This window comes from Delphinapterus leucas, chromosome 6 (assembly GCF_059928025.1).
Source record: "Delphinapterus leucas isolate spDelLeu-1000000601 "Yukka" chromosome 6, BTC_Dleu_Yukka2, whole genome shotgun sequence".
NCBI classification, from domain to species: domain Eukaryota; kingdom Metazoa; phylum Chordata; class Mammalia; order Artiodactyla; family Monodontidae; genus Delphinapterus; species Delphinapterus leucas.
The window spans coordinates 9,440,974-9,454,787 of record NC_143134.1 but is presented as its reverse complement, the minus strand read 5'-3'; the positions used below and the strand labels follow the sequence as shown (position 1 = coordinate 9,454,787).

The 13,814-nt window shown below is 44.8% G+C and overlaps 1 protein-coding gene across 1 annotated transcript in view; it reads right to left on the bottom strand.

The window, feature by feature from the left end:
* PALLD (palladin, cytoskeletal associated protein) overlaps positions 1 to 13,814 on the bottom strand; it is a 382,354-nt gene that overhangs the window by 192,308 nt on the left and 176,232 nt on the right. The window contains exon 8 of the mRNA XM_089912674.1: positions 374 to 493. Coding sequence (XP_089768800.1) covers positions 374 to 493 — 120 coding nt within the window. The remainder of the gene's footprint in view (positions 1 to 373; positions 494 to 13,814) is intronic.

The following is a 13,814-nucleotide window of genomic DNA, read 5'->3' as shown; positions in this document are numbered from 1 at the left end:
TTCTCTAGGTGTATCTAGTGGGTTAAACAGTGACTGATTTGCGCCAGTATCTCCAGACCCCGTGGACACTGGTGTGAGCATAGTTCTGGGCCAGCAGGAAGCCCTTGGGCAGCCATCGCATTGTTTCCAAGACCAAGATCCCAAGACTGAAGGAAGAGCCCCACGTGTGTTTCGCTGCTACACCATCATCACCTTTGTGTTTTCATCTCCGCTTCCCCTCCCCCTCTCCCACCCCGGCCTTTTGTTCCGGTGATGAAACCCTGGTTGTGAGGATGACCCCCGGGGCAAAGCATTCCTGGAGGCTGAGCAGTCCTCCGGGTGGGTCCTTTCTGTTCTGCCACGGGGACCCGTCAACCCTTCGCTCCTCGCATACCTGAGGTGACCACCAGCTGGGCAGTGCTGGTCGCTGACCCGTAATCATTGCTCGCCGAGCACGTGAAGATCCCAGCGTCCTCGGGGAACGTCTCTGCTATAACGAGGGTGCAGATCTCCTCTGGAAGGAAGAGAACAGAGTAACTCATCAGAGGGTAACCATAAAGTTGGTCCAAAGAAGCCAGACCCTCTGCCTTTTTAAAACAAGCAAATTCAGTAACAATTATTATAGGGTCACTTTACGAAGTCGTCACAAGAGAATCTCTTGACATTTAATTAAGCTGTTGGCAAAAGCTTTGGAGTAGGACTCATTCTTTGTGATTTTTCATCAGCCTTGGTTTCCTCACCTATAAAACAGGGATAACATATACCTCACGAGTGTATCTGTGTAGAGGACACAAGAAGTTTGCAAAGTGTGTGCCTCTGTGCTAGGCACGTGGAAGATGCCAGCTCCTGCCTAGTTTGGTTGATGGTCATGGAAGGCCTTTCAACTACAATGTAGCTGCTCAACCGAAAAGCCACTGGTGGGGAAAATCAAGCTTCTCTGAAAAGCTGACAATGGGAAAAAAAGAACACAACATGGAAATGTTTGACTGCAGACAATTATTCTGGAAACTACTGTTACACAGTGCGGCCACGTTCTGTAGCATGCAAAGCCCGGACTCTGGGACCAGCTGCCGGGGCCTGAATGATGGTGCTGCCCCATGGGGCTTTTGTGACTTTGGTCCACCTCCCCGAACTTCAGAGCCCTTACCTAGAAGATGGAGATAATAATAGAACCTACCTTTTAGGATTTGTACGAATCATGACTCATAAATCAACCGTCACAGGGTTACCGTGAGGGGTGATGATGGTAACCATGACAACAGCTGACAGTTACGTAAGCCCTTCTCAGGCACTAGGTAACACTACCAGCACTGAATATAGATGAATTTAGATTTAACCTTCATGTCAACCTTATGAGTTACATTTACTACGCTTAGCCTGTCTTACAGACAGGAAAGCTGAAGCACAGTAAGGCTAATTGATTTACCCAAAGTCACGCAGCTCATGAGTGGCAACTTGAACCAAGATGGGCTCCAGACTCCACGCTCCTCACGACCATCTATTCTTGTGACGTGATACACACTGTTCTTAGGGTGCTGCCTGGTGCGTGCTAAATGCTTTGTCGTCAGGAACTGTTAGCTGTTCCATTAAGAAGAAGCTCGTTCTAGAGTGTATTAGCTATTTCTAATTAATTAATTAATGTACGTATGTACGTATGTATTATTATGGGAGTGCATTAACTATTTTTAAATTCAATGATTGTCTATATTGTACAAGTAACATAAGATGATTGTGTTGGTAAATGTTAAGAAAAGTCACTAGGGGCTTCCCTAGTGGCACAGTGGTTAAGAATCCGCCTGCCAATGCAGGGGACACGGGTTCAAGCCCTGGTCTGGGAAGATCCCACATGCCGCGGAGCAACTAGGCCTGTGAGCCACAACTACTGAGCCTGCGCGTCTGGAGCCTGTGCTCCGCAACAAGAGAGGCCACAGCAGTGAGAGGTCCGTGCACCGTGATGAAGAGTGGCCCCTGCTCGCCGCAACTAGAGAAAGCCCTTGCACAGAAACGAAGACCCAACACAGCCAAAAATAAATAAATTAAAATTTTAAAAAAAAAGTCATATACTTCTGATTCCCACAGAGCCTGTTGATTATTCACACATTATGTGGGCCACGTGAGACTCTGTACCATAGATTTTTTGCAGGAATGGCTGCAGTTATCCCCTCCTGCATCCAGGCCCTGCTGCAATGGGACTCTGCAGCCCCATCCCCTTCCCTAGCCCTGGCTGGCCTGACGGCTGTTTTAACCATGGAAGCGGTGGGAGTGATGTCTGTTCTGAGCCAAAGCCTCAGGTCCCCTCTGGTTCTGCTCCATCTCTAGGAGCCCGGCTGAACCCCTCAGGGATGGAGGCCATGGGGCTGGAGAAAGGGGCCCCTGAGCAGAGATGGGCCACCACAACTGAGACCACCCGGCTCATCCCTGCCAACCTGGAGGCCAGCCACAGTCCGTGGAGTGAGCCCACCTGGGTGGGCCAAGTCTGGTGCCCCACTGGGGGCTAAGCTGAGCGGCTGACCCTCAGGATTAGGGACACGGGTGGTCACCACCTGGAGCCACCGATGTCTGGGCGGCCATGCTTTCAAGAACCAGGATGCGGGCAACTTCTCTTCCAAGCTCCTTCTCTAACAGCCCTGAGGGCAAGCTTTTCAGAATTTAGAGGAATGCGCCTCCCCTGGAGTCAAACATCAGTAATGAAAATTAGCAAACTTGCCCTCAAACATATGTTATGTTTGAGACACTGGGAGGGCAAAGTGCTCACCGTGGGTAAAAGTCCTACCTTCTAATACAAACATTTTTAACTATTAAAATTACATGTCCATTTTTAAATACCAATAAAAGTAATAAACGCAAAGGTGAACCAATTGAACGATAAATAAAATGAAAGTGAGTCTTCCTTTATGTCCCAAGAGAGCTCGTGGGCATTGATTTCAATTACAAGATAGGCTGAGTTCTTAATAATGTGTTGCCTTGTTTCAAACAAACAAAATTATTTTCTCTTTTTGAAAGAATGGTATCCTTGAAGCCTTCCTGTGCTAGAAATAGTGGGAAAGTTCTGGTTACCACGCATTTTCCCTTCTATTTTATTTTAAACTAGTGGTGGTTGCCACCCACTTTCATGGGTCATGATCCACAGTTTAAAAACACCGCGCTGTCGGACCCACCAGAGTTCCTGGCTCGAAAAACATCAAGGAACCCTGCTGAGGTGTTTGGCATATTAAGAAAAGAGTTTGCAGGTAAAGGCATCAGAAACATTTTTTTTTTTAATTTTTAAAAAATTTTTGGCTGTGTTGGGTCTTCGTTGCTGCGCGTGGGCTTTCTCTAGCCGTGGCGAGCGGGGGCTACTCTTCCTTGCGGCGTGCAAGCTTCTCATTGTGGTGGCCTCTCTTGTTGTGGAGCACGGGCTCTAGCCGCGCAGGCTTCGGTAGTTCAGGCACACGGGCTCGGTAGTTGTGGCTCACAGGCTCTAGAGCGCAGGCTCAGTAGTTGTGGCGCACGGGCTTGGTTGCTCTGGGGCATGTGGGATCTTCCCAGACCAGGGCTGGAACGTGTGCCCCCTGCATCGGCAAGTGGATTCTTAACCACTGCACCACCAGGGAAGTCCCAAGGCTTGAATACATTTAAAGCACACAATTATTATTGATAAAAAGGCTCCCTGAACAGAAGGAAAACGACAGGATGACAGAGGGCGTGAAGGAAGGTACCCTGTGTGTTTCTGAGTGTACTGCACACAGTTCAAGGCTTCTCAATCAAAGAGGAATAAAGTGTGGAAATAATTCAAGTCAGAGCTTCACATAAGATGAGTCACTGGGAAAGTGAGATGTATCTGGAAAGGCAACAGGGACTGGGAATTTTAAATTGAATACATATGCTTACGAGCTGAGTTAGAAGTGTCCTTAACCAGAGGAGGGTCAATAAAGCACAGGATATTACAGCTGTAAAGGACTGTATGTGGACGAGCCCAAGTTGCTCATTTCTTCAAGTGAGGTCCAAGGTCCAAAGGGATCCTCTCAAGGTCATGGTTAATGTTGAGGCCAAAATGCTGACAGTCACACCCCGTCCCCCACAAGCTCCTTCTTCCAACAGCACAAGGCCTCTTAGCTGTTCTGCATTTTTTCCTGGTCCAGGACATGAGAAACCCAATGTGAAATGAAGTAATAAAAGATTTAAGATGGGAAACAAGGAGTTTCCTGGACCTGAACACTTCAATTACTCTCACTATCCAAGTAACTCACTAGAAACCCATCTGCCCAAGTAGGTGGGCTGTGTGTCCTCCAATATATGAGATACACTGGAAGGATACAAGCCCAGTCCAAAGGACACTGTCACGTGGCCATGACGGTGGGACAAGAAATGAACAGCCCAGTCTGTAGAGATTTGGGGAACCCCCCCCCCCATCCTGGCTGTCCTCTGGGAGATGGGCTCCACCTTAGAGGATGCTGTTGGGAGCCTGGGGCCGTCAGCTGCCGTGGCTGACCTCTCCCTCCCTGCACTGTCCTCCTAGGGCTGATGCACTTGAACGGTCTTCTCTCAGCCTGGAAAGATGGACTTTCTGGAGACACAGAGAAATGCCATTGCTCTCAATGCCTGAGAACACTTTCCCCGTAAACACCATGTTTACAGTTAACACAATTCTGTGCCCTGAACCTACATTTTAAATCAGGATAAAATCTTATCCAGCAGGGATAATAGAAAGTGGCTTTGGAGTGATGATCTAGCCAACTCTTAGAGTGTCTTCTTGTGTTATCTACAATTTTGATTTTTTTTTTGGAGTTATGCCATTTTAAGAAAACCTGAGCTTGTTTATACAGTTGCCCCTTCTCCTCCAGAGGGCCCTTTTGAGAATGAAAAGATTGCATGTTTCGAATCTGACTGAACTAACTTCATCTTCTATGAATTTTCAGGAACGCTTCTATTGCATAAAATGAGGTAGATTCATGCACAGAGCTGATGACCGACTGGACAGTCTACATATGGAAGAAAAAATAAGAATAAAAAAGCACTGGCAAGTTCTTTCAGTGATCTTCGGACATTGCTATGTCTCAGGGACTTTTACTAGATAAAACATTAGTCCAATGCCCTAAAAGTTGTTCAGCTTTGATTCTCTTGGAAAATTTCATCCGAAAGTGACAAGAGGCTCACATTTTGCTGAGAGAAAGGAGCGTCTCAGCTGGGATGGCTCTGACATTACAGGGATGAAGAAAGCCAGCAGGACAGGAGATGAGCCCAGCTGCAGCACTGAATTTTCATCTAGTAACATCTTATTCGAACAAAGACCTTAAGATTTCTGTGAAGTACATTTTGGTGAGGGACGGGAATCAGGAAGTGACAGCTTGTCTCAAATGAAGGGAAATAGAGGCTCGCTTATTTTTATTAAAAAAATGTCCTTTAAAAAACACAAAAACTTAAAGTTATTAATAACTCTAAGTACAATCCTTTTTAATCCAATTTTCCTAACTGGTGACTTTTGATTTGAGGGCATATAATAACTTAGTAAACTGGAAACCATTTTTGCTGATGGTAAATTCTGCTTTCTAAAGTTGCCTAAAAATTACTTAATCACATAAATATCTCTCAGAGGTTAACCCCAAATTTCACTCAAGTTCTTGGACATGCTGAACTCTTGGTTAAATACAAACAAAACCATTTTGTTTGCAGAAACATAAAATGATGACGCAGCAAGGATAATATTACTAAATCCTCTGGGTAATGAGGGAACACGTTCATAAATGTCTTCCTTCACAGGTTTTTTTTTTACCCCCTTTGGGGGCCAGCCTAACTTAAAAAAAAAAAAAACCCAGCTTTTACCTTCCAAACCACATGGTTTGGCTAACACAACTAATAAAAAAGGACTCTGGGCTAAAATCAGCAAGATGAGATTCAGTGTGGGTAACTGTAAGCCTTGTACAATTTTTTATAAAGGATTTTTAAAAACTTCAAACTTATCATATATAGAGAAAGATATTTAAAGTACACAGTTTAAGACCCACGGACATAGAGAACACACTTGTGGTTGCCAAAGAGGAGGGGGCTGGGGAAGGGATGGATTGGGAGTTTGGGGTTAGCAGATGCAAACTAGTACATATAGGATGGATAAACAACAAGGTCCTACTGTAGAGCACAGGGAACGATATTCAATATGCTGAGATGAACCATAATGGAAAAGGATATGAAGAAGACTATATATATGTATAACTGATTCACTTTGCTGTACAGCAGAAATAAACACATTATAAATCAACTATGCTTCAATAAAAAAAATTTTTAATAAAAATGCACAGTTTAAGGAGTAACAATGAAATGAAACCCTGCATACCCATCAATAAGTTTAAGCAATAAAAGATGACCAATACTGCAGAATGCCCCATACGCCCTCCCCAGCTGAATCTTCCTTTCCCTTTAGAGATAATCACTCCTTAGATTTTCCTTATATGTTTACCACATACGTATGTATCCTTCAAAAATGTATTCTTTAGTTTTATTTTAATTTTTATTAGAGCATAGTTGATTTACAGTGTTGTATTAGTTTCTGCTGTACAGCAAGTGAATCAGTTATACACACACATATATATATATATATATATCTCCACTCTTTTTTAGATTCTTTTCCCACATAGGCCATTACAGAGTATTGAATAGAGTTCCCTGTGCTACACAGTAGGTCCTTAGTAGTCAACTATTTTACACATAGTAGTGTGTATATGTCAATCCCAATCTCCCATATTATCCCTTCCCCTTTTACCCCCTGGTAACCATAAGTTTTCTACATCTGTGACTCTATTTCTGTTTTGTAAATAGGTTCATTTGTACCATTTCTTTAGATTCCATGTATAAGCGATATCCTATGATATTTGTCTTTTTCTGTCTGACTTACTTCACTAAGTTTTTAAATGCTGACTAACAAGCATTTATCTTGTTGTGTAAAGAAAAAGCCACCTACAGCCTCTTCAATAAGTGGTGCTGGGTAAACTGGACAGCTACATGTAAAAGAATGAAATTAGAACACTCCCTAACACCATACACTAAAATACACTCAAAATGGATTAAAGACCTAAATGTAAAGCCAGACACTATCAAGCTCTTGGAGGAAAACATAGGCAGAACACTCGATGACATATATCACAGCAAGGTCCTTTTTGACCCACCTCCTAGAGAAATGGAAATAAAACCAAAAATGAACAATTGGGACTTAATGAAACTTAAAAGATTTTGCACAGCAAAAGAAAACATAAACAAGATGAAAAGACAACCCTCAGAATGGGAGAAAATATTTGCAAATGAAGCAACTGACAAAGGATTAATCTCCAAAATATACAAGCAGCTCATGCAGCTCAATATCAAATAAACAACCCAATCCAAAAATGGGCAGAAGACCTAAATAGACATTTCTCCAAAGAAGATATACAGATTGCCAACACACACATGAAAGGATGCTCAACATCACTAATCATTAGAGAAATGCAAACCAAAACTACAATGAGGTATCACCTCGCACCAGTGAGAACGGCCATCATCAAAAAATCTACAAATAATAAATGCTGGAGAGGGTGTGGAGAAAAGGGAACCCTCCTACACTGTTGGTGGGAATGTGAATTGGTACAGCCACTGTGGAGAACGGTGTGGAGGTTCCTTAAAAAACTAAAAATAGAACCACCATATGACCCAGCAATCCCACTACTGGGCATATATCATGAGAAAATCATAATTCTAAAAGACACATGCACCTCAATGTTCATTACAGCTCTATTTACAATAGCCAGGACATGGAAGCAACCTAAGTGTCCACTGACATGACTGGATAAAGAAGGTGTGGCACATATGCACAATGGAATATTACTCAGCCATAAAAAGAAACGAAATTGAGCTATTTGTAATGAAGTGGATGGACCTAGAGTCTGTCATACAGAGTGAAGTAAGTCAGAAAGAGAAAAACAAATACCGTATGCTAACACATATATATGGAATCTAAAAAGGAAAAAAAAATGGTTCTGAAGAACCTAGGGGTACGACAGGAATAAAGACGCAGATGTAGAGAATGGACTTGAGGACACGGGGAGGGGGAAGGGTAAGCTGGGATGAAGTGAGAGAGTAGCATTGACATATGTACACTACCATATGTAAAATGGATAGCTAGTGGGAAGCAGCCTCGTAGCACAGGGAGATAAGCTCGGTGCTTTGTGACCACCTAGAGGGGTGGGATAGGGAGAGTGGGAGGGAGCCGCAAGACAGAGGGGATATACGTATGCATATAGCTAGCTGATTCACTTTGTTATACAGCAGAAACTAACACACCATTGTAAAGCAATTATACTACAATAAAGATGTTAAAAAAAAAAAAAAAAGGCCACCTTCCCACCGTCAGAAAAAAGTTCAACTTCCCCAGACGTTTACCAAAGCCCTCAGGGGTAAAGGGTGGGCAAGGCCACGAGGTTTCCTGGGAAATCTGGGGCTCCCGGGGGTGGGTCGGTGGGCACCTGGAGGGGCTAAGCATGGGCAGGAACGGGACAGCCCGGAGGAATCACTGGTGGTGTCTGTGTCTCCGAAATCCCTCTTTTTAAGGTCAACATGGCCAACTTCCAGATCTCAGCACCGGGTCAAATCAGAGCACTTCCGTGGGCGGTAACAGTGTTCCCAACTGACCCGGCAGGCAGTGAAAGGCCGGGCCAAGCAGAGATGCGACCTGGGGTCAGCTCACCCACAACCGTCTGTTGTCAGGGCAGGAGATGGGCAGCGGCCCTGAGCTCTCAGGGATGAATGCCTTGCCGTGTCTGTCCTTGTCACACATCGATGTGTAGCCGTGCCTTCCGGGGACCCCGGCCTCTGGCTGCATTTGCTGTCATGTTCCTGTCCTCACATCTTGCTCTGGCCGGTGAATTCTCTCGCTGCAGGGAGCACACCCTACAGACAAGCTGTGGAGGAAAATCCTTGAGACCCTGCAACTCTGAAAAATCTTGACCACATCTCCTTATGGAGTTGGAGGTCATTTTACACCAGAATCTGGAAGGCGTTGCTTCGCTGTCTGTGTGCCTAGTAAGCCTGCTGAGAAGTCCTAGGTCACTCGGATACTGTTAGTTTGCTGTGACCTGGTGCTTCCTCCCTGGACACGGCGAGAATCATGGCCTCGTCCTGGATGTTGTGAATTTCACAGCGGTGCACGCTGCTGTCAATGTGTTTTCATACGTTGTGCTCTCAGCGGGTCCTTTCAATCTGGAAACTGATATCCTTCCGTTTGGGGAACGAAAAACAAATTTCATCGATAATCTCTCCCCTTTGTTCTCTCCTCCTGGAATCCTACTTATGAACGTGTAGTCTACCGGGGCGGATCTCTACATTCTAATTTTCTTATCTTTTCTCTCTACATCCCTTCTCTGTCTTTTTCTCCTACTTTGAGAGACATTTCCTAACTTTCATGTCTGCTACCAGCTTTTTCATCGCAAGCATTCCTTGATTTCTGAACGTCTCTCCTCTCCTCCCCCCTCATACCTGTTATTTTTACTTCTTGGATGCGCTGATTTTCTTACCCCTCCGACGAGAGCGTTGCTTTGTTTTTACATCTTCTTCTCTTTGCAAGTCTGTTCCCTCCAAGCTGCTTTCTGGGGAGTTGCTCGTGCTCTCCTGTATCATCCCAGAGGGAGGTTTCTTCAGACGCCTTTGATCTCTTCTTGTCCGACGTGCCTCTGAGCTGACGGGAATCTGGACAGCAGAGACCGGCCGTTCGCCCTGGCCTTCCCCGGGGTGTAATCTAGATGGCCTCTGTCTTGGAGAAACTCCCGCATCATTATGGATGGATTTTTTTTTTCTCTTGGGATGCTGCCATCACCCAGAAATGAGCCCTTCGGTCTCCACCAGGCTGGCCTTCTAGAGGCCAGTTTGGGGGGGCGGGGCAGAGGCACACAGATCTCAGGGTTCCAACAGTCACGCAGTTTTCCCTTTGGTGTCTTGGTGCCTTTCCCTCTCTCCCCAGAGATTTCTCCCCAAACCTTCTTGGTTCACGAGACCCTAAGTGTCTCAGTCATTTTTTACAGTGCTCCAAAACCTAAAGATATACTGAATAGCCTCGTTTGTTAAGCAGTTCTTTCTAAAGAACGTAATAATATTTAGGTCTTAACAAGTTAGTTATTGTTTTAAAAAATACATATAAATTGAAGGAAAAATACCAATATTTTATTCTTAAATCACCACAATCACTTACTAATGGATGTGTGTATCTGCTGGGAGGGCACAATCCCTCCTGGAATCAGATGGGACCCAGCCAGCCTGCTTTCACAGTCCACCTGATTTTCACGTGGGACTTGCTTTTTATCACACACACACCAAAAACTCAGTTTCACAAAGATATGACATCACAGCAGAGAATGTAGAGTGATGTAACGTCGGAACTGTTTCAAGCCGGCAGTCGTCCCCATGAGATGTCAAGTGTCACTGTGTTTGTCAAAAATCCCCAGCACCTCCAGCACCTCTGCCGGACGGTGTGGCACCCAGGGCGCCTTGCCACACAGTTTGGGAACCACAGGCTTTACCCAACCCACTTTTGTTTACTCCATTCTTAACCTGGAATCGCATTCAAACATCCTCACCGTTGCCCCCCTACTGCTCAGCACCTCAGTACATTTAAACTATAATTTACTTCACATCGTGACTCACGGGACCAAAGCACAGATTCCACTCTCCAAGGTCTAGGAGGGTGGGTGGCCCTGGATGCACACTGAAAGTCAGGGCACTGCACTTTTATGTGCACCGTTCCCCAACCAGTAAGACACGTTGGTTTTTGGAGTTTCGATTTTGCGTGTCATGAGACAGTGCTATAGAAGTAACGCGATACAGTTTGTGGCTGTTTGCAGACGTATGAGTCAGGACCTGAGCGCGGACAGCTGCTGAAGGAGTCTTCTGTGGCCCTGCCCGCCCCCCAACTGGTCTTTGAAGGATGCAATCAGGGTAAAGTCGGAACGTCAACAAAGGAGGCCAGAGCAGGTACTATGACAGACACATGTGGGTTCTGAGTAAGCTGACTGCTATGGACTCACAAAGCTGTCTGAGAAGATGGGTGATGCAAGCTGACTTCTGTCTAGACAAGATAGGAGTGGAAAACACATCAGACAGACCCAGCAGAGGAGTGACAAGAAAAACCTGTTTCCGTTGCACAAATGCATCGCAGGGAATGGGCTGTTTCCTTCCTTACCTAAACATCTAATCCCTACGGGGGCTGTGACCAGGCACTAGTGCATTTCAGTTTCATTTCTAGGGCTTTATCTTGCCCATGAATAAGAAAAAAGAAGGAGAGTGAAGAGAAGAAAAAAAGAGGTATATAAATAAATGAGGGGGGGATATGGGGAAAGAAAGGGAGGGAGGGAGGGAGGCCAGCCAGCGGGGAGAGAGCACGAGTGATCATGTCAGGAACGGGAGAGAGGGCAGGAAAACCAGAATGCTCCGGTATGTTCTGAATTTCAAAGGCTACTTATATTTTAGCATTTGGAGAATATCTCCGACCTAGTTCTGTAAAATTCATCTCTTGCCTCAGATGTATCGTAGTCATGTCAATTTTTCTCCTCTCCATTTAACAGTGGCTAAAAAACAGCCACAAGGGAAGCCAGTTCCTATGTACATTCTCTAAGGTTGAGTAGTTGAGAGGTCTGTGTGTTGGATGCAATAGTCCATCAGGTCATTTAAGGACAGTGAAAGACTCAATACATGTTCTGTTTTTTCCCCTGGAAGCATCAATCATCAACTTCAAGTCAATGTTAGAAAACATTCGCCTATTAGTAAAGGAATCGTAATCATACCTGGTTCTGTCAGGCAAGTCAGGACATTGTTTAACTACAAATATGTGTCAGTGTGTGCTTGTTCTAAAGTTCTAACTCATAACAACTCATGTGAGCAGTCACTTGAACAGTCGTTCATGCGTGTGGATTTTATTTAATTCTCCGTGTCAAGTGTAGATTTCTGAGGAAGGGTATTTTTTTGTTTTCTGGCCACGCATCTCAGCTTGCAGTATTTTAGTTCCCTGGCCAGGGATCAAACCCGGACCACGGCAGTGGAAGTGCCGACTCCCTGGACCACCAGGGAATTTCTCTGAGGCAGAGTGTTTAATGGTCCTGTATGAAAAAAAGGAAGCAATTCCAACCGTGTCGTGGAGAATATAATTGTGGAGGAATTATCAGAGGTCGAGGAAGACTAGTGGTGTCTTGTTTTTCATAGCTCCTGACTATATACGTGTTTGCCTTGGATTGACAGATTTGCTTGAAATATCGCTCTATCAGGAATTATCTGTCTTCAGCAAGCGCTATTATTGTGGTTTGAACGGAGGAGTCTGTTTTCTTAAATGCTTCCAGATCGAACTTCCGATCGAAAATAGGAAACTTCAGCGAACACAGGGAGGGCAGACTTTTTCATACGCTGCTAGGACGTGCAGTTTACGAGGAAGGCCTTCCGTCTCCCGCTCTTCTTGGCATGATTTTGCCACATTAAAGCAAAAAGCATTTAAGAACATTCTAGAGGTCAGACTACCCCATGATGCTGCTGAGGACTGGTTTCACTAAATAATTCATGATCAAAACTATATTCTAGGGCTTCCCTGGTGGTGCAATGGTTGGGAGTCCACCTGCCGATGCAGGGGACGCGGGTTCGTGCCCCGGTCCAGGAAGATCCCACATGCCGCGGAGCGGCTGGGCCCGTGAGCCACGGCCGCTGAGCCTGCGTGTCCAGAGCCTGTGCTCCGCCACGGGAGAGGCCACAACAGTGAGAGGCCCACGTACCGCAAACAACAACAACAACAACAACAAACTATATTCTAGAAGCAAAACAGCAAACACGACTGAGACAGGCGTGTATGGGGTCTGAGGGGTGGTGGAGGGGCTGAAGGAGTTTCTCTCTTCCCTCCTCACCCAAATACTCCTTCTTAGTTGGTGTGTTGAGAGCTTTCAATTTTCTAACACACACATACTCAGAAACTAAACTATGCAGTTTCTCCCCAGTGTTCTAAATTTTCAGATGATACTTAGTTTATGATTTTCCAACACAGATCACAGGAGACATTTAATAAGTCATATCACCTGTGTAGGTGATGACAATGGATAAAACACGATGAAAGAAGAGTTGCACGAACTCAAACAGAATCCAAAATGCAAGACCAAAGCAGTCTTAATCCATTCCACCAGGAATGCCTTCAGAATTTTTGGCCCAAGATTTTAGTATTATTGTACATAAAGCACCAGAAGAGATAACCTACTCCATAGATTTGTTCACACAAACTTTCTTGTGGATAAAGGAGATATTTGGTTCCTACTTTTATACCTACCTATCTATCTATCTGTCCATCTATCCATTCATCTATCTATCCATCTATCCATGTCTGCCTAGTCTACTTAAAATAGTAATGTAAAAGATATGCCTTAACCCCCTATAGGATTTCCACATCAGGTCATGCAGGAGATTGAGTCTCAGAAGTCCCCTGTATCAGGGAACAGCATTGTGCAATTTTACACAAAGCCATGTCACAGCAAAACATGCAGTTGTGTTGTTTCCACAGTTTGAAAAGTGACCACAGTACCTGACGTGGGGACTGTACAGGTGGGCAGTGGGGTCTGGGTGTAACTCACAACAAGAAGGTATCCAATTAGCTTTTGCACAGCAAAGGAAACCATAAACAAAACGCAAAGACAGCCCACGGAATGGGAGAAAATATTTGCAAATGAAGCGAACAACAAGGGATTAGCCTCCAAAATATAAAAAAAACCTCATGCAGCTCAACAGAAAAGAAAACCAAACAACCCAATCAAAACATGGGAGGAAGATCTAAATGGACCTTTCTCCAAGATAACACACGGATGGCCAATACGCACATG